At 41.6% G+C, this 20,259-nt stretch overlaps 1 protein-coding gene, 1 long non-coding RNA gene and 1 pseudogene across 3 annotated transcripts in view; 2 read left to right on the top strand and 1 right to left on the bottom strand.

The window, feature by feature from the left end:
• LOC144337682 (uncharacterized) overlaps positions 1–7,796 on the top strand; it is a 32,491-nt gene extending 24,695 nt beyond the window's left edge. The window contains exon 3 of the long non-coding RNA XR_013411096.1: positions 7,309–7,796. This is a non-coding gene — a long non-coding RNA (uncharacterized LOC144337682). The remainder of the gene's footprint in view (positions 1–7,308) is intronic.
• The window catches only part of SNTB2 (syntrophin beta 2), a 114,727-nt gene that overhangs the window by 37,179 nt on the left and 57,289 nt on the right, over positions 1–20,259 (bottom strand). For both annotated transcript variants that reach the window (XM_077984460.1, XM_001100304.5), the window contains exons 2-3: positions 18,277–18,490; positions 5,191–5,401 (exon numbers count right to left, since the gene is read on the bottom strand). In XM_077984460.1, coding sequence (XP_077840586.1) covers positions 5,191–5,401; positions 18,277–18,490 — 425 coding nt within the window. The remainder of the gene's footprint in view (positions 1–5,190; positions 5,402–18,276; positions 18,491–20,259) is intronic.
• LOC144337665 (zinc finger CCHC-type and RNA-binding motif-containing protein 1 pseudogene) lies at positions 616–1,401 on the top strand (annotated as a pseudogene).

Genomic DNA, 20,259 nt, shown 5'->3' with positions numbered 1-20,259 from the left:
GATGGTCTCGATCTCCTGACCTCGTGATCTGCCCGCCTCAGCCTCCCAAAGTGCTGGGATTACAGGTGTAAGCCAACACGCCCGGCTTCATTTTTTTTTTTTTTTTTTGAGACAGGGTCTTACTCTGTTCCCCAGGCTAGGGAGCAGGAGCACGAACACTCACTGTAGGCTCACGAGACTCACTGCAGCCTCGACCTCCTGGGATCAAGTGATTCTCCCACCTCAGAATCTTGAAAAGCTGGGACCACAGGTGCCCACCATCTCTCCTAGCTAATTTTTAAAAAATTTTTGTGTAAAGATGGGGTCTCACTTTGTTACCTAAGCTGGTCTTGAATTCCTGGGCTCAAGCGTTCCTCTCGCCCACCTCCCAAAAGCTGGGATTACAGGCACAAACCACGGTACCCGGCCTTTGGCTTTTCTCATTAATGCCCAGGCCTGGGTCTCCCACAGTCGCAAAGAGGCACTGCTGCTGCTACTTTCTTGTCTCTGCACCTGACCCTTCCTAGGACCTGTGATGCCAAGGCCATTGTGAGGGGCAAAAAAGTCACGGTTTAGCCCCAGCTAAAACGAGGGCTCTCGCTCTTCTGGTCTCCTGGGTCTGCCCCACCTGAAGACATGAGCGGTGAGTTGGCTCCAAGTAAAAGCACAGAGCATATATCCACCTCACCTGTTCCCTGACAAATAATGACTTATACTGCATATTTTCCAAGCATAGCAAAGTTGTAAAGGTTACTATAATGAAATATAAACATACCAGGAAGAGTAAAGAGGTTGCATTTATTTTATTTTTCGATAAAATAATCTGCACAAAACAGTACTAGGGCAATAAACAACAGTTATTTGGTAGAGTGATAAAAGCAAGCATCACTATTGACAACAGAAGAGCAGCCGAGTTCACCCAAAGGCAGAACTACTTTGATGAATCTAAGTGTTATGTTTGTGGGAAAAGTGGACACCTAAGTTACGCCTGTCTGAAAAATATGCTTGAAGAACGTGAACCTCCAAAGAAGAAAGAAAAAAAAAGAAAGTTCCTGAACCAGTAGAAGAAACTGCAGAAGTAGAAGACAGTGACGATTAAGGGGAGAATCCTAGTCTTGACAGCCTTATGCCACAGCATTCCAAAAAGCCAAAACTGAGGAGGAAGAAAAGAAGAAAAAAAGAAAATCCAGTTCAGGAGGTCCCTCAACATCAGATGATTCAAGACGCTCAAGAATAAAGAAAAGCACATATTTCAGTGATAAGGAAGAACTCAAGTGATTAAAATTGCATTTATTGGCCAGGCGCGGTGACTCACACCTGTAATCCCAGCACTTTGGGAGGCCTAGGCGGGCGGATCACCAGGTCGGGAGATCAAGACCATCCTGGGTAACATGGTGAAACCCTGTCTCTACTAAAAATACAAAACATTAGCCGGGCTTGGTGGCAGGTACCTGTAGTCCCAGCTACTCAGGAGGCTGAGGCAGAAGAATGGCGTGAACCTGGGAGGAGGAGCTTGCAGTGAGCCAAGATAGCACCACTGCACTCCAGACAGAGTGAGACTCTGTCTCGAAAAAAAAAAACCATTACATTTATTTTGTATATATCACTAAAATAAAAAAGTCTTGGCATACAAAGTTAAAAAAAAATACTCAAATGCTTAAAAAAACTCATTTAATAGATAATACATGTCCTCCATTTGGTGGACTCAAAAAAATCTCCCTTTAAGAATATAACCGGCAGGGCGCAGTGGCTCACAGCTGTAATCCCAGCACTATGGGAGGCTGAGGCAGGTGATCACTTGAGGTCATGAGTTTGAGACCAGCCTGACCAACATGGTGAAACCCCGTCTCTACTAAAAATACAAAATTAGCTGAGCATGGTGGTGCGCACCTGTAATCCCAGCTACTTAAGAGGCTGAGGCACAAGAACTGCTTGAATCCAGGAGGCAGAAGTAGCAGTGAGCCAAGATTGCACCATTGCACTCCAGCCTGGGCAACAAGAGCTAAACTCCGTCTCAAAAAAAAAAAAAAAAAAAAAAAAAAAAAAGAACATACCCAGGCCGGGCACAGTGGCTCATGCCTATAGTCCTAGCACTTTGGGAGGCTAAATTGGGAAGATGACCTGGGCCCAGGAGTTTGAGACCAGCCTGGGCAACACAGTGAGATCCTATCTCTACAAAAAATAATTTTAAAATTAGCCTGGTGTGGTGGTACGTGCTTGTAGTCCTAGCTACTCAGAAGACTGAAGTGGGAGGATTGCTTGGGCCCAGGAGGTTGAGGCTGCAGTGAGCCATGATTACACCACTGCACTTCAGCCCGCGTGAAAGAATGAGACCCTGCCTCAAAAAAAAAATGTAGAGTGGAATGGTGGTTCCCAGTGGCTGGGGTGAGGCGTAAATGGGGAAAGTGAAGATGTTGGTCAAATGGTACAAAGTTTCAATTAAACAGGATGAATAAATTCTGGTAATCTTTTGCATAGTATGGTGACTATAGTTAATAATAATATATTGACCGGGCATAGTAGCTCACACCTGTAATCCCAGAACTTTGGGAGGGTGAGGCGGATGGATGACCTGAGGTCAGGAGTTTGACACCAGTCTGGCCATCATGGTGAAATCCCATCTCTACTAAAAATACAAAAATTAGCTGGGTGTGGTGGCATGTGCCTGTAATCCCAGTTACTCAGGAGGCTGACGCAGGAGAATAGCTTGAACTTGGGAGGCAAAGGTTGCAGTGAGCCAAGATCGCACCACTGCACTCCAGCCTGGGCGACAGAGTAAGACCTCATTTCAAAAAAATAAATTGCGTATTTCAAAATACGTTAAAAGAAAAAATTTTAAATGTTTTTACCACAAAGAAATGATAAATATTTGAGGTGATGGATATGTTGATTAGCCTGATTTGAGCATTCCACAATGTATACATGTATCAAAACATTATATTGTATCCCATAAATATACATAATTATTTGCCAATTTAAAAAAACCACTGTGAACATGGAAATTAAACAAAACAAACAAACAAACAAAACAAAAACCAATATAACCAGTTAAAGGGTAAAATCAGTCACATAAAAATTAGTATCAATAACCTAGGAGGCGGAGCTTGCAGTGAGCCGAGATCGTGCCACCGCACTTCAGCCTGGGCGACAGAGCAAGACTCCATCTCCAAAAAAACAAAAAGAGAAATATCCCCTACCCTCTGAACTCTCACTATCTAAACTTAGGAACTGATGTGAACCTTTGGATAAATCCCTTACTAACCAAAGTTTTACTATTTACTGTCAGAAACTTAAGAACTGAATATATGCAGATAATGTTGATATCCTTATCTGATCTACCTGGACATAGGAGCCAAAGGATCTGGACAGTGCATGTGTGAAAGGACCCAGCTAATTTTTTTTTAGTTGTTAATTTTTTGTAGAGATGGGGTTTTGCCATATTGCCCTGGTTGGTCTCAAACTCCTGGTCTTAAGCGATCCTCCCACCTCAGCCTCCCAAAGTGTTGGTTTTACAGGTATGAGCTACCACATCCTGCCTCATATTTTCTTTTTATTTGCATAAAGAAACTCTCAAAAGATTCAATAGAAAGGAATAAGAGTTGTTACCTTCCCAGGGCAAAGGGCATAACAGGTGGATAGGTAACAGGAATGAGGGCAAGACTTTTCACCTATTAATTTTTTGTTTGATTTTTCAACCATGTGAATGTGTTACCTTTTTAAAATCATGAGGATTTTGAACGATGCCAGAAGCACAGAACAATTACCATTCAATTCAAGTTTTCAACTAGCATATAAAATATAGAAACAATGATAAACACAACTAAAATGTTAAAATTTTCAAAGTCATAAGTACTTATACCATGACTTTCACTCATTTATTAGTTATTCTAATTATGCTTTATAGAAATGATCACTGTACTAATATTACATTCTCATTATAATTTTATTTGAAATGTTCATAAAAAGTTGAGAAGTGGCAAAAAATAAAATAAAAAAATTACTCTTGCTGGTGACCAAAATTGGCCCCTGAATTACCACAATTACTTGGTACCACCAAGATCACCAGGCACCACCACAGATCTACCACATCAGAACTGCTTTGAGGACAATATCCTCCTCAAATAAATAAAATCAACCTGGGCTTAAAAAAAAAAGTTAGAACTATGTTGGGGTGGAAGGTGGGAACCAGTGGGAAACTGTACTTAAAAAAAAAAAAAAAAAATCAAAACTGAAAGAACAGAATCCTTCCTGTGCTGATTCTGCTGTATTTGGGAACCAGTTATTTAGTCCACTCCCTGGCCCTTTGCACACACAACTAGGATTCAAAACGTAAGTTTCAAAAAGACTCAAAAGCAGTGAAAAACAGAGCTAGCACTTAAACACTCATCTCTGAACCCCCTAGTCCAGTCCTTTTTTTTTCAAGCCCCTCTAGCCTAGCTGATGGTGAAGAAAAAAGATGTAACATAATGTCACATAGAACTTTTACTCTCCTTTTGTCAAACCTGGGATCTAAAATAACTTGGGCTTTCAAGTTCTTCTTTTCCTTTCACTCAACATCTACTCAGGCTTTCTTGTTTCTTTTTTTTTTCACTTTTCAGTTATGGAAGACAATTGTACCTCTGTCTAATTGTAAAATCGTTTGTATATTTTATACTTTTCCCAGAGCAGGGGAATCAACTACAGCCTGCTGCCCCTAGAAGCTCTTCTAGTCAGGAACAAGGGTTGGGAAACTATGACCCCTGGGCCAGATCCAGCCAACCACCAGTTTACTTGTTTTTGTAAATAAAGTTTTACTGAAACGCAGTCACACCCATTCATTTTCCTATTGCCTATTACAGTTGTCTTGCTACAACAGAAGAATCAAGTAGTTGTGATGCTATCTTGCCCTCTACAGAAAAAGTTAGCTGAACCTGATCTAAAATCATGAAAATTATCCTCTGTCATTAAGGATAGAGATGGTAATAAGAACTTCTTTTTAGTAACAGTATGATAGTGATTACTATGTCAGTTACTTCTGGTTGAGTGGATAATTAGCAACAAATAGCCAAAGGTAGAAGGAGAAAAAGGAAGGTGAAACAAAAGACCGAAAAACAAAAGATCTGCAAGTTAGATATCCAGGACCTAACTGCATGTTAAGTATTACAGATATCTAAAATGAGGAACCATCCTGGCTCTGAATGGGAACCAGGTGATACCTGCCTCCCAGCCTACCTGTTCTGCCAGCCAGGCAATATGCTTGACCTCTTTACTGCCTCCTGCTGTACTGGTTGCCCCAAGCATGGCGTTGAGTTCAGCCAACACCTGTGGGAGGAGAGCCATTATGTTGGTGTGGATAGCTACGAACCAGGAGTGTGCTGTGGCTGTATCTTTGCAGCGTAGGATCAACGTGTTCCTGCTATCAGGAGAATGTAGCTCTATCAATCTGTGTGGAAAAAGAAAAAAAAAAAATGAGCTAGGACAGAAGTCACCAAACCTGCCAGGTTTAAAATACATAACTGCAAATCTATTTTAACTTAGCATTTTCAAATACATCTGTATACTCAAATAAAGATACTTTCAGGCCGGGCGCGGTGACTCAAGCCTGTAATCCCAGCACTTTGGGAGGCCGAGACAGGTAGATCACGAGGTCAGGAGATCGAGACCATCCTGGCTAACATGGTGAAACCCCGTCTCTACTAAAAAATACAAAAAACTAGCCGGGCGAGGTGGCGGGCGCCTGTAGTCCCAGTTACTCGGGAGGCTGAGGCGGGAGAATGGCGTGAACCCGGGAGGCGGAGCTTGCAGTGAGCTGAGATCCGGCCACTGCACTCCAGCCTGGGCGACAGAGCGAGACTCCGTCTCAAAAAAAAGATACGTTCTCAGCCAGGCACAGTGGCTCACGACTGTAATACCAGCACTTTGGGAGGCCAAGGCAGGCAGATTGCCTGAGCTCAGGAGTTCGAGACCAGCCTGGGCAACACAGTGAAACCCCATCTCTGCTAAAATACAAAAAATTAGCTGGGCATGGTAGTGGGTGCCTGTAATCCCAGCTACTCAGGAGGCTGAGGCAGGAGAATAGCTTGAACCCGGGAGGTGGAGGTTGCAATGAGCCAAGATCAGACCACTGTACTCCAGCCTGGGTGACAGAGCGAGACTCCATCTAAAAAAAAAAAAGAAAAAAAAGATACTTTCTCTTAATTCCCTAGAGCTCAATTCCAAAGAAAACAACATATGGAAAGATAAAAATCAGAGGCCGGGCGCGGTGGCTCACTCCTGTAATCCCAGCACTTTGGGAGGCCAAGGCAGATGGACTGTCTGAGATCAGGAGTTTGAGGCCAGCCTGGCCAACATAGTGACATCCCGACTCTACCAAAAATACAAAAAATTTAGCCGGGCATGGGGGCGGGCGCCTGTAATCCCAGCTACTCGGGACGCTGAGGCAGGGGAACTGCTTGAACTAGGGAGGTGGAGGTTGCAGTGAGCCAAGATCCAGCCTGGGTGACAGAGCAAGACTCTGTCTCAAATAAATAAATAAATAAATAAATAAATAAATAAATAAATAAAATATATTAAAAAATCAGAAAGACCAACTTGGGCTAGTTACTGAACCCGAGAAAAAATTAAAGAAACACCAACTGCTGGATCTGTCGTTTCAGTGTCAAAGTAATAAGCTGAGGGAACTTACTGTAGTCTACAGTAGATAACTTTACCTTAATTTCTATGTCTAAGAAATGAAAAGCATGCTTGCTGAACCATATAGGCACATTGAAAAGAAGGAACTGATACTCTTTTAAACATTTAGGAAATTCTGGTATAAAGTAGTGCCAGCTTAAAAATGTGTACTGCCAAATAATGAACTGAAATTTACATTATGTGAAATAAATAGAAAATTAGCAGCCGGGCATGGTGGCTCACGCCTGTAATCCCAGCACTTTGGGAGGCTGAGATGGGCAGATCACCTGAGGTCAGGAGTTTGAGACCAGCCTGGCCAACATGGTGAAACCCCATCTCTACTAAAATATACAAAAATTAGCCACGCATGGTGGCACATGCCTGTAATGCCAGCTACTCAGGAGGCTGAGGCAGGAGAATCGCTTGAACCCAGGAGTTGGAGATTGCAGTGAGCCAAGATCGCGCCACTGCACTCCAGCCTGGGTGACAAAGTGAGACTTCCTCTCAAAAAAAAAAAAAAAGAAAAAAGAAAATTAGCAGATTATTACTCTTTATGAAAATTTAGAACTGTGTTTGGGTACTTTTATGTGATTACTCATCCAGTGAGTTATGGTAGAAAAATAGTTAAGGGAAGGCCAGGCGCGGTGGCTCAAGCCTGTAATCCCAGCACTTTGGGAGGCCGAGACGGGCGGATCACGAGGTCAGGAGATCGAGACCATCCTGGCTAACACAGTGAAACCCCGTCTCTACTAAAAAATACAAAAAACTAGCCGGGCGAGGTGGCGGGCGTCTGTAGTCCCAGCTACTCGGGAGGCTGAGGCAGGAGAATGGCGTAAACCCGGGAGGCGGAGCTTGCAGTGAGCCGAGATCTGGCCACTGCGCTCCAGCCTGGGCGACAGAGCAAGACTCTGTCTCAAAAAAAAAAAAAAAAAGAAAAAAGAAAAATAGTTAAGGGATCAACACTATGACTGTTCTGTATTAGTTAATGCTCACCAAGAACAATCTATATTTCAAAAGTAACCTTTAGAAAACTGCTAAAATATTTTAAATATACATTGAACAAATTCTTTATAAAGCAATCTATTGAATATTGTTTTGTGTTTTAATCAAAGTTCTTGCAAAGATGAATTTTAAAAGTCAAATAAATAAATAAATAACATATATACTCTGCTGTGAACACATATCTTTTAAAATGGAAAAAAAAAAAGCAATTAGGAGTGTTTTTCATGGTAGGCTACAAATTCACAAACCGCCAATGACCAGGGAGTGAGTTTTCTTTACATTATTTTCTGAAGACAGTTTTTGTTGCCTAAAGGCACTATCATCAGATTCTATGCCACTTGTCAAAAAGATAAGCAATTTACAAGTACACCAGCATTTCTGCTTTGAAGCTCTTTTGTCACAGTTTCTAAGCCCTTTATAATTCCAAATACTTTAAGTTGTCATATTTCGTATTACAAATATTCATTTTCATTTGAATTCTGGTTGGTCTATACTTTCTTAAATAAACATTTATTGAGCACCTACTATATGCCAAATACTGTGCTAGGCACTGGTATTGGAGATACAGTGATGAAAAAAGTGTATCATCTAGCTACTTCCAGGCCTACCTACTAGTCTATCCATCTTTTATATGCTGTCAAAGTTTTATGGTAACAGCAAAATAGGACAAAAGTTCTAGAAAACAGAAGACATAAAATAAGAGTTGTGAACAGCCAAAAGGCTTAAGAAAAGTCTGTATTTGAAAGTTCATATTACTCAGAGGAAAACCTTTAGATATCAAGTTTTAAGCTATTTGCTTTTTATTTAGACACAGTTCTGATGAGCTCTTTATTTGATTTCCTATTATATACCTACGTATATTAAGAGGTAGCTTGGTTCCAGAATTTAGAGGGTCTTGAACAGCAGGTTAAGTCTGAATATTAATTGGTAACTTTTTTTTTTTTTTTTTTTTTTTTTGAGATGGAGTCTTGCTCTTTGCCCAGGCTGAAGTGCAGTGGCACAATCTCGGCTCACGGAAACCTCTGCCTCCCGGGTTCAAGCAATTCTCCTGCTTCAGCCTCCCAAGTAGCTGGGATTACAGGCACACACCACCAAGCCTGGCTAATTTTTGTATTTTTAGTAGAGACAGGGTTTCACCATGTTGGCCAGGCTGGTCTTGAACTCCTGACCTCAAGTGATCCACCCACTTAGGTCTCCCAAAGTGCTGGGATTACAGGCGTGAGCCACTGCGCCTGGCCTTAATTGGTAACTATTAATAACATAGAATCACTTAGGATTCTCAATAGGAGGGCAACATGATCAAAACAATCAACTTAAAAAATAATTTTATGAGACATTTGTACACCCATGTTTATAGCAGCATCATTCACAATAGCCAAAAGGTGGAAGCAACCCAAATGTCCATCAATGGATGAATGGATAAACAAAATGTAGTATATACATATAATGGCATTATTCACCCCTTAATAAGGAAGAAATCCTAACACATGTTACAACACACATCATTAAGGATATTATACTAAGTAAAATAAGCCAGTCACGAAAAAAGAAATAATGTATGAACCCACTTTTATGAAGTATCTACAGCAGTCAAACTCACAGAAAGTGGAATGGTAGGTGCCAGGAGCTGAAGGAAGGGTGAAATGGGGAGGTTTTTAATGAGTAGAGAATTTTAGTTTTGCAAGAAGAAAAACTTCTGGACATTGGTTGTACAAAAATATGAATATACTTAACACTTCTGACCTGTACACTTAAAAATGATTAAGAAATTTTATGTTATGTGTATTTTACCACAATTTAAAAAAATTAGGTCAAGTACAGTGACTCACGCCTGTAATCCCAACACTTTGGGAGGCTGAGGCAGGGAAATCACTTGAGGCCAGGAGTTTGAGACCAGCATGGGCAACAAAGTGAGACCCCATCTCTACAAAAAAAAAAAAATTTTTTTTTTTTTGAGACGGAGTTTCGCTCTTTTGCCCAGGCTGGAGGGCAGTGGCTGATCTCAGCTCACTGCAACCTCCGCCTTCCAGTTTCAAGCAATTCTCCTGCCTCAGCCTCTCCAGTAGCTGGGACTACAGGCGCCCGCCACCATGCCCGGCTAATTTTTGTATTTTTAGTAGAGACGGGGTTTCACTATGTTGGCCAGCCTGGTCTTGAACTCCTGACCTCATGATCCGACCGCCTCGGCCTCCCAAAGTGCTGGGATTACAGGCATGAGCCACTGCGCCCGGCCCCCACTCAATTTTTTTTTTTTTTTTTTTTTTTTGAGACAGAGTTTACCTTTTGTTGCCCAGGCTGGAGTGCAATGGCGCAGTCTCAGCTCACTGCAACCTCCAACTCCTGGGTTCAAGCGATTCTCCTGCTTCAGCCTCCCAAGCAGCTGGGATTACAGGCATGTGCCACCACGCCCGGCTAGTTTTTGTATCTTTAGTAGAGACGGGAATTCACCATGTTGGTCAGGCTGGTCTGAAATTCCTGACCTCAGGTGATCCACGTGCCTCAGCCGCCCAAACTGCTGGGATTATAGCCATGAACCATCGTGCCTGGCCCCCACATGCTTTTTTTTTTTTTTTTTTTTTTTTTGAGATGGAGTCTCGCTCTTTCACCCAGGCTGGAGTCGCCTGCCAGCAGGCCTCCCGGGTTCACGCCATTCTGCCTCAGGCTCCCGAGTCGCCTGCCAGCAGGCCTCGCTAATATTTAGTAGAGACGGGGTTTCACCATGCTGGCCAGGATGGTCTCGATCTCCCTGACCTCGTGATCCGCCTGCCTCGACCTCCCAAAGTGCTGAGATTACTGGCGTGAGCCACCGCGCCAGGCCGGGGTTTTTTTTTTTTTTTTTTTTTTTTTTGAGACGGAGTCTTGCTCTGTCACCCAGGCTGGAGTGCAGTGGCCGGATCTCAGCTCACTGCAAGCTCCGCCTCCCGGGTTTACGCCACTCTCTTGCCTCAGCCTCCCGAGTAGCTGGGACTACAGGTGCCCGCCACCTCGCCCGGCTAGTTTTTTTGTATTTTTTAGTAGAGACGGGGTTTCACCGTGTTAGCCGGGATGGTCTCTCGATCTCCTGACCTCATGATCCGCCCGTCTCGGCCTCCCAAAGTGCTGGGATTACAGGCTTGAGCCACCGCGCCCGGCCCGTGGTATTTTTTTTAAAAGCATAATCTTACAAATCCAAGGAGAACAGGAGAGGAGTCACTACAACAGAATTTTGGAGGCTAGTAAACAGAGGAGTTAAATGACTTAGCTGACTTAAGAAAACTGGAAAGAGCGAAATCCCAGCCAATCCATGTTGGAGAATCCCTAAGAGGCTGGGGAAGCGGTGGTACCAGTTACCTCTGGAAGTGGGAGTAAAGCATGCAGCTCTACTCTGCGTGGTATGGTTGAAAGCCTGTCAGCATTCCCCACACCCAGTGGCCAGTGACTGCCCCACCCTCATTCTAGCAAAAGATTCAGAATTACCCTCATCCCACGAAACTGGGTGGGGGACGCAATGATGTTCTTATTTCAGATCGTATATCAGGCTATTTTCTAGAGGGACTATTTATTTCCATCGAGTTGCTTTGGCACTGTAACCAGTGTAACATCTTTTAAGCATATGCTAAAAGTTCAGCCCCAAAACCTTGACCAGAAATTTCCTTCACTCCTCCTACTGACCTACTTAGCACTACAGATAGGAATCAGTTCATCCTTCTTGAGGCACAGAATGTTCACCTTCTGAAAGTCTTTACACATCATACAGTTCCTAGGACAATCTCTCAGACATTTCTCCTTTGACACAGTCTAACTTCTGAAAATCCTGATGTCTCAGATCCTAGTTATTAAAAACTGGAAGAATGGAAAATAAATCTGTTATAAAATAAAACTAAGCCTGATTAAACACAAGTAGATACCGGGACCACTGGGCTGAAAAAATATGAGAATAGACAGTAAGTTATTTCCCACTGACAGTTAACCAGTTTTTTTTGTTTTTTTGGTTTTTCTTTTTGAGACGGAGTCTTACTCTGTCGCCCAGGCTGGAGTGCAATAGCACCATCTCGGCTCACTGCAAGCTCCGCCTCCCGGGTTCACGCCATTCTGCTGCCTCAGCCTCCCTAGTAGCTGGGACAACAGGCGCCCACTACTATGCCCAGCTTATTTTTTGTATTTTTAGTAGAGACAGGGTTTCACTGTGTTAGTCAGGATGGTCTCGATCTCCTGACCTCGTGATCCGCCCGCCTCGACCTCCCAAAGTGCTGGGATTACAGGCTTCAGCCACCGTGCTCAGTCAGTTAACCAGTTTTTTATGAAAAGAAAAATTTTGCAATTTTTCTTGAAAAGGGATTGTGAAATAGAAAATTAAATTAGAAGAAACAGAAAAGAAGTTCCAAAATAGGACTGATGAGTCTAGGATCCAAAAGAGTCCACCTTTGAAGAAACCATTAAAACTGACAAAGGGGACAAAGTAATTTGTAAAGGCTACTGCTATTTTAAAAGAAAATTCCAATGAAAACTTTGCTAATAAAAATATGGAGGCAGTCTGCCAGTAATCATTTGGGTCCACAAGGGAGAAGAGGAGACAGCTATAATGTCTGAAGTTTTGGCCTCTTGTCAAACCACTGAGGATTTTCTGAGAAATGCAATTAAGATTTTGATCAGATGAATCAAATCAATGTTTAGGTACACAGGATTCTGTAAGTCTAGCTTACTTCTCCTGTTTAGCAAAGTCTTTAATATAACTTAAGTGTTCAACTTAGTAATAATCATATAATTTTATACATTATAAAGGCAAAATTTACCTTTTACGTGGAAAATAGCCAATGTGAAGATGAGTGAGGCACTGTGAACCAATGCAAAGAACATGGATTTACATTTCCAAAAGGAGTATTTGAGAACACCTTGTTCTTCCTAAACTTCATACTGCCTACAATACTGATTGCTAAGGAAGGGGCTCATGTTCTCTCCTTGGACTTCATCATTATTTATTAAGTGTTTGCTTTTCAAAATGAAATACTTATAATTACCAGATGCATCAAATGAGGTCTTGAAAACTCAAGGTAGAGGAAGGGAGTAAAATTCTTCTTCCCCTGTACTTACTCATTCTGATCATTAGCACTTTTTACTTTTTCTCAGCTCTATGGAACCAAATCAAAGTAGTAAAGCAGAAAAAAAAGGCATTTTCCTCTAATATCAAACACATTTTTGGTTTAGAAAGTGAAGGCTTTAGATACGAATGAAGGATGAGCCACAAAAAGATTCCACTATGTACCCACCAGAAAGGTAAATATTAAAAAGACTGATAACATCAATTTTGGTGAGGATGTGAAACAATGAAAACTCTCATATAATGGCAGGAACATAAAATGGCACAAAATAGCACAATTACTTTGGAAGGAAGTCTGGCAGTTTAGCTTATTTTATTTTTTTTATTTTTAGTAGACATGGGGTTTCGCCATGTTGGCCAGGCTGGTCTCAAACGCCTGACCTCAGGTGATCTACCACTCTCGACCTCCCAAAGTACTGGGATTACAGGCATGAGCCACTGTGCCCAGCCTGGCAGTTTGTTGCTGTTGTTATTGTTGTTTTTGAGACGGAGTTTCACTCTTGTTGCCCAGGCTGGAGTGTAAGTAATGGTGCGATCTCAGCTCACGGTAACCTCCGCCTACCGGGTTCAAGCGGTTCTCCTCCCTCAGCCTCCCGAGTAGCTGGGATTACAGGCATGAGCCACCATGTCCAGCTAATTTTGTATTTTTAGTAGAGATGGGGTTTCTCCATGTTGGTCAGGCTGGTCTCGAACTCCTGACCTCAGGTGATCTGCCTGCCTCAGCCTCCCAAAGTGCTGGGATTACAGGCATGAGCCACCACGCCTGGACTAGTTGTTTTTTTTTTTTTTTTTAAGCTAAATATGCACCTATCCTTTGACCCAGCAATTCCACTCCTACAAATTTACCCCACAGAAATGAAAAAGTTTCTGAGGCCTTTAAACCAGAAGAAGAAGAAGAAGAAAAAAAAGGAAAGTACAAAAATATTCAGTGACTTTATTAATACTAACTCTATACTGGAAATTGCTCAAGTGACCATCAATAAAAAACAGATGAACAAATGGATATTTCCTTTAACAGAGCTGAGATAAATTTAAGGACCAATGAGCTCCAAGTTATTTTATTATTTTATTTTTATTTTTATTTCTTTTTGAGACAGAATCTTACTCTGTCACCTGGAGTGTCCAGGCTGGAGTGCAGTGGCACAATCTCGGCTCACTGCAACCTCCGCCTCCCAGGTTCAAGTGATTCTTATGCCTCAGCATCTTGAGTAGCTGGGATTACAGGTGTGTGCCACCATGCCTGGGCAATTTTTTGTTATTTTTAGTAGAGACAGGGTCACAAACTCCTGGCCTCAAGTGATCTGCCTGCCTTGGTCTCCCAAAGTGCTGAGATTACAGTCACGAGCCCCCTGCCCCAAGTTATTTTATAGATTATTATTTATTCTCATTCTAAAGTATATAGTTGAGCAGATATTACGACCATTCTACAGACAGAGAAAACAGGCGGCCAGAGAAATTAAGGAACTTATTTAAGGTCACAAGGACACTAACAATGCCTATAATAATAACTTGAGAACTTACTGATTCTATAATTACTGTCTTATTTAATCCTCCTATAATCTTATTTTATACAGGGGAAATGCAAGGCTTGTGGAAAACAAGTAGCCTGACCAACATTACGAAGCCTATCTTCCTAACTTCTATCTTCTCTCATAACTGAGGTCTAATTAGTTAATGGTTCTGTACATTTTTTCTGCCAAGACACACAGATGTTCATATTCCCATAAGTATAGCCGAAATTATGCATATTTTTTGCAAACTCCTTGTAATCCTAATGCTCTTATGTCTAAAAAGCACATGGAAATGCAAGTATAAGTGGTATCATCATAGGAATAACTTTGAATCTCTTCCAATTTATATTTTACAAAAAGCAAATAATGTGCAAATTTTTTTATTTTTAAAAAATTTTTTTTGAGACACAGTCTTGCACAGTGCCATAATCTTGGCTCACTGCAACCTCTGCCTCCCGAGTTCAAGCAATTCTCCTATCTCAGCCTCCCAAATAGCTGGGATTACAGGCGTGCACCACCACACCTGGCTAATTTTTGTATTTTTAGTAGAAACGGTGTTTCACTGTGTTGGCCAGGCCGGTCTCAAACTCCTGATGTCAAGTGATCCACCTGCCTTGGCCTCTCAAAGTGCTGGGATTACAGGTGGGAGCCACTGCACCCGGCCAAATTTTGATATCTTAAGTAAAATTAGAACAAGTTGCTTTGAAGCATTAAGACTGAGAATCTCAAAACTAGCGTGGATCTTCTAAGACCTTTCCTTATATAGTATGCCATGGTCAAGTAGACTGATCATTTATTGAAAAGGAAGGTATAATAGCACAACTCTGGTAGCCCCAAACTGCCCTCTCCATTTGGTTCTGAAGACCTACTTCACATGTGACCATCACCAAATGTCTTTAGCGTATAAATATGTCAGAGAATTCAGCCCCCAAGTTTTAACAAAGACCAAGGTTACTGGACTTCAATCCTTAGTGAATGATGAAGTAGCACAACATTTAGCAATACAGCCAAGTCATATCATCTTCTTCCTTCTTTCTTTGCCCACTCCCACAACCCTGGGTTTCTATAGAAATTTTATAACATTTTGCCTTTTTCTTCAATACCCAGCTACATCAGCAGCACTATAGGTACCTATTCTCAGAAATAATTTATTGCCGGGCGTGGTGGCTCATGCCTGTAATCCCAGCACTTTGGAAAACCAAAGTGAGTGGATTGCTGGAATCTAGGAGTTGGGGACCACTCTGGGCAATGTAGCAAAACCCTTTCTCTACAAAAAATACAAATATTAGCTGGGCATAGTGGCATGTACCTGTAGTCCCAGCTACTTGGGAGGCTGAGGCAGGGGAATTACTTGAGCCCAGGAAGCAGAGGTTGCAGTGAGCTGAGACCATGCCATTGTACTCTAGCCTGGGCGATGGGAGTGAAGCCTGTCTCAAAAAAAAAAAAAAAAAAGAAATGATTTATAACAAAATTGACTCTGTACTTTTCTCAGCCTGACAGCTAGTTGACAAATGTAGTTGTAATTTGTTTTTCTTTATCACATTGTTTCTCTATTCTATTTAATTCTCTATGGTCCCTAACTTAAAAAAAAAAAAAGCCCATAATTAACAGACCAACTGCTCTATATAAATGTATCTCTTTTCTCTCTCTCTCTCTTTTTTTTTTTGGTAGAGATAGGGTCTTGTTATATTGCCCAAGCTAGTCTTAAACTCCTGGCCTCAAGCAATTCTCCTGCCTCAGCCTCCCAAAGTACTGAGATAAGTGTGAGCCGCCACCATGTCTGGCTCAAATGTATCTCATTTATTTTATTTATTTATTTATTTATTTGTTCTTGAGACAGAGTCTTGCTCTGCCACCCAGGCTGGAGTGCAGTGGTGCAATCTCGGCTCACTGCAACTTCTGCCTCCCAGGTTCAAGCAATTCTTCTGCCTCAGCCTTCCAAGTAGCTGGGATTACAGGTGCCTGCCACCACACCTGGCTAAGTTTTGTATTTTTAGTGGAGACAGGGTTTCACCATGTTTGCCAGGCTGGTCTTAAACTCCTGACCTCAAGTGATCCACCTGCCTCAGCCTCCCAAAGTGCTGGGATTCCAGGCGTGAGCCACCTATCCCAGCCCAAATTAAATTATTACTTTATGAAAAGAATACAAAATTTCTTTAAAGATCAAGCTGTGTTGCACTTAGATGATTCAACATACATACAACCTTCCAGGAATAAACCTATACGTAGCACAAAGTAATTTCTACAATGTCTTGAACTTTTAAAACAAAGCCAAAAATTTAAATATATCAGAATATAATTTTCAAAACGTGTTTACATAGTAGTCAGTTAAGACTTTTCTTGGCCGGGCGCGGTGGCTCAAGCCTGTAATCCCAGCACTTTGGGAGGCTGAGGCGGGCGGATCACGAGGTCAGAAGATCGAGACCATCCTGGCTAACACGGTGAAACCCCGTCTCTACTAAAAAATACAAAAAACTAGCCGGGCGAGGTGGCGGGCGCCTGTAGTCCCAGGAGGCTGAGGCAGGAGAATGGCGTAAACCCAGGAGGCGGAGCTTGCAGTGAGCTGAGATCGCGCCACTGCACTCCATCCTGGGCGACACAGCGAGACTCCGTCTCAAAAAAAAATAAAAATAAAAAAAAGACTTTTCTTAAGAGACAGGATATTGTTCTGTCACCCAGGCTACAGTGCAGTGGCAAAATCCTAGCTCACTGCAGCCTTGAACTCTTGGGTTCAAGTGATCCTCCCACCCTAGCCTCCCAAGTAGCTAGGACTACAGGTGCACGCCAGTAAGTCTGGCTAATTTTTTTTTTAAATGCCGTAAAGGCAGCGATTCACTATGTTGCCCAAACTGGTCTTAAATTCTAGCTTTAAGCAATTCTCTAACCCTGGCCTCCCAAAGTGCTGGGATTACAGGTGTGAGCCATTGTGCTCAGCAGAGTTAAGACTTTTTAAAAATACTATTTCTTGAGAACCTACTGTATGTGCTTGGCTCTGTGTAAGGGCCTTTACAGGTACCATCTCATATAATCAGCACACTAAGTATCATTATCCCTTTTTTTACAGATGATGATATGGTGTTGTATAGAAGTGAAGGGACTTGCTCAGAACCTTACTTTGAGCAGGTGACCTAGTTGGGATTCACACCAAGATCTATCCGACTGCAGAGCTCAGTTCATTCCAGCAAACCTTGTAAAATACTACAGAGCAGAAGCTTTGAAGCCTTAAATACCCAAGGAGGCCTTAAAAACCCAAGGAGGCAATTCAGTTTCTTGGTGTCTTCTGTGCTCCATTCCATCCTGATCAGGCACCTGGCTGTGCATTAAGATCAGAGGAGACCATAATAGTGAAAACACATTATAAAAAGTCTGTCCTTAACTATGTCTTTGGGCAAGTTATTTTCATCTTATTTTTTCCCCTAATCTCTAACTTAACATTCGGTCTACCAGTGCCACTTCATGGAGTTAATGAAGACAAAGTTACAGAACACATATGATTATAGAACTAGGAGGGACATCAGAAATCATCCAATCTAATTTTCTCATTTTGCAAATGAGGAAACTGAGGTCAAGGGGAGCTAACTTGCCAGAGTCACACTGCTGGTTGATTCAGCCAAAACCATAATGCAGATCTCTAACTCTATACTACCTACAGTCTAAGGAATTTCCATCTAAGGAGATACTTAAAAATTTCTCTTTAACAAGAATTCTTTCAATTATAAAGTAATACATATTCATAGTGAAAAAAGTAATAACAACATTATGGAAAGATATAAAAGGAAGAGAAGATGCCCCCTCTTTCTTTCTCTCCCTTAATCTTATTTGACACCTTAGGGGTAAAGCCATTAACTGTTTCTTGTGTGCCTGTCCAAAATTTTTTCTACACATATACATGTATATATGTAGAATAACTTAAAATGTGGAACCCCAAAAATGCATCTCTCACCTTAGACTGATGTTTTCCTCTGTATAATTAAGTTAACAGAGTCATATAATACTGCAACATGTCCTTAAGTTTGTAAAGCTGTAGGTATGATGATCTTGTTAGGTACACCTCACCTGTTTTCCAGATCCGGCATGCTTAGGTTTCTAGCAGCAAAGCACATTTTGAGAGGGATGATCTTCCTGTCTTTGGTGCTGTTCTGGTGTTTTGGCGAACCAGAGTCCTCACTGCCACTAAAGCTTGGTGACTGGGGGGCTGCACCTTCCCACGGCAGATCTGATACTAATGATGGCTTCTTGATATATGGTGTTACTTCTCGGATGAACTTGACTATGAACAAAAAAATCAAAGAAGGTGGTTAGTAATTTTGCTTCCTATAATAAATGATAACTAAAGTATTCACATACATGCTATATCTATAACAAAGTGGGGGAAATGGCTGGGCGCGGTAGCTCACACCTGTAATCCCAGCACTTTGGGAGGCCAAGACAGGTGGATCACTTGAGGTCAGGAGTTCGAGGCCAGCCTGGTCAACATGGTGAAACCCCATCTCTACCAAAAATACAAAAAATTAGGTGGGCGTGGTGGCACACGCCTGTAGTCCCAACTACTCAGGAAGCTGAGGCAGAAGAATCGCCTGAACCCAGGAGGCAGTGGTTGCAGTGAGCCGAGATTGTGCCATTGTACTCCAGTCTGGGCGACAGAGCAAGACTCTGCCTCAAAAACAAACAAACAAACAAAGAAAAAGTGGGGGAAAAAAAGTAAGTTAAAGAGCCATGAATCCGCTGGAGATAGATTCAAAGTCAGACCCATCTAGGCTTTAGATGACTCAACCTTTAGAAACTTCTCCATACTTCTACCCATTGGTTCCCTGTCTTCTCAAGTCATATAAAACAAACTTAATCTCTCTTTTACATGAGAACTCTATAATTATCTGAAGACAGATTTTTCTCTTCTCTCTCCTCCCCATATTAAGCCAAGTATTTCTATTTCCATTCAATTCAATCAACTTTTATTAGCTACCTATCAAGTGTTGGGAATTAGGCTAGCTAGTAAGGACACGAGGGCAAATGAGCCATGGATTCTATCCCTCAAGGAATGCCCAGCCTTGCAGGGGAGACAGCTATGTAAACAGGTCATTACAGTTCTTAAAATCATTACAGTTCTTAAAAGTGCAAAAATAAAGCATATTCAAGATAAGGTATGATCTAATAAGCACAAAGCCAACTCAACTGATCCCGCTTGCTTGTTCAAAATACTCTGTTTCCATTAATGTAGCCCCAAATGAAAATCAAGCTTTTAGTAAATAGAAAGCTTTTTTAAGTTCAATTTTAAAACTCATGAAACTCTTCTTTTACTTCAGTCATGACTACAATTACTATCACTTGAGGCATGGTGTTCTTGTTTCAAAAACTAGACAAACTGGCTGGGCACAGTGGTACACAGAGTTTCTCCTGTGAATAAGTAAAATATGCACATAAAATAAAACTCAAGAGGTATAAAAGGTTTTATAATAAAACTCCAGATTTCTAGCTACCCTGTCTCCATTCCTGGAGGCAACCATTCAAAGAGATGCCTGGTATGCCAAGCATGTATGAAAGTAAACACATACATGTGCATGTATATCTGATCATACATATGGTAGTATATTATGCTTACTGTGCTGTGCCTTGGTTTTCTTTATTTAATAAGGTTGATGATAGTCTTTTATTGGCCTAATAGTTGATAGCTAATTCTACAGCATGATGTGGTCATAGAGATGCCTTTGGAATCAAGAAGACCTGGTTCAAAACCTAACTGTGCTTCTACTCAAAGCTATGTGACCACCCTTAACTGTTCTGAGGTCCTCATCTACAAAATGAGAGTAACACTAAGCAAATAAAAATTTCAGGCACATACTAAACATTCAATAAATACAGTAGCTACCTTTCTTTTTCCTTCCCTAAATTAGAAAGTTAGAGAAGAGTTAAAAAATGTTAATGGTAATCAGTAGAAGAGTTAAAGTTATTTTCTTAAACATTATTTAAAAATATTTACTAGGCTGGGCGCGGTGGCTCAGCCTGTAATCCCAGCACTTTGGGAGGCCGAGGCGGGCGGAT

The sequence above is a fragment of the Macaca mulatta genome, chromosome 20, assembly GCF_049350105.2.
Source record: "Macaca mulatta isolate MMU2019108-1 chromosome 20, T2T-MMU8v2.0, whole genome shotgun sequence".
Classification (NCBI taxonomy): domain Eukaryota; kingdom Metazoa; phylum Chordata; class Mammalia; order Primates; family Cercopithecidae; genus Macaca; species Macaca mulatta.
This window is presented reverse-complemented; position numbering and strand designations above follow the sequence as displayed.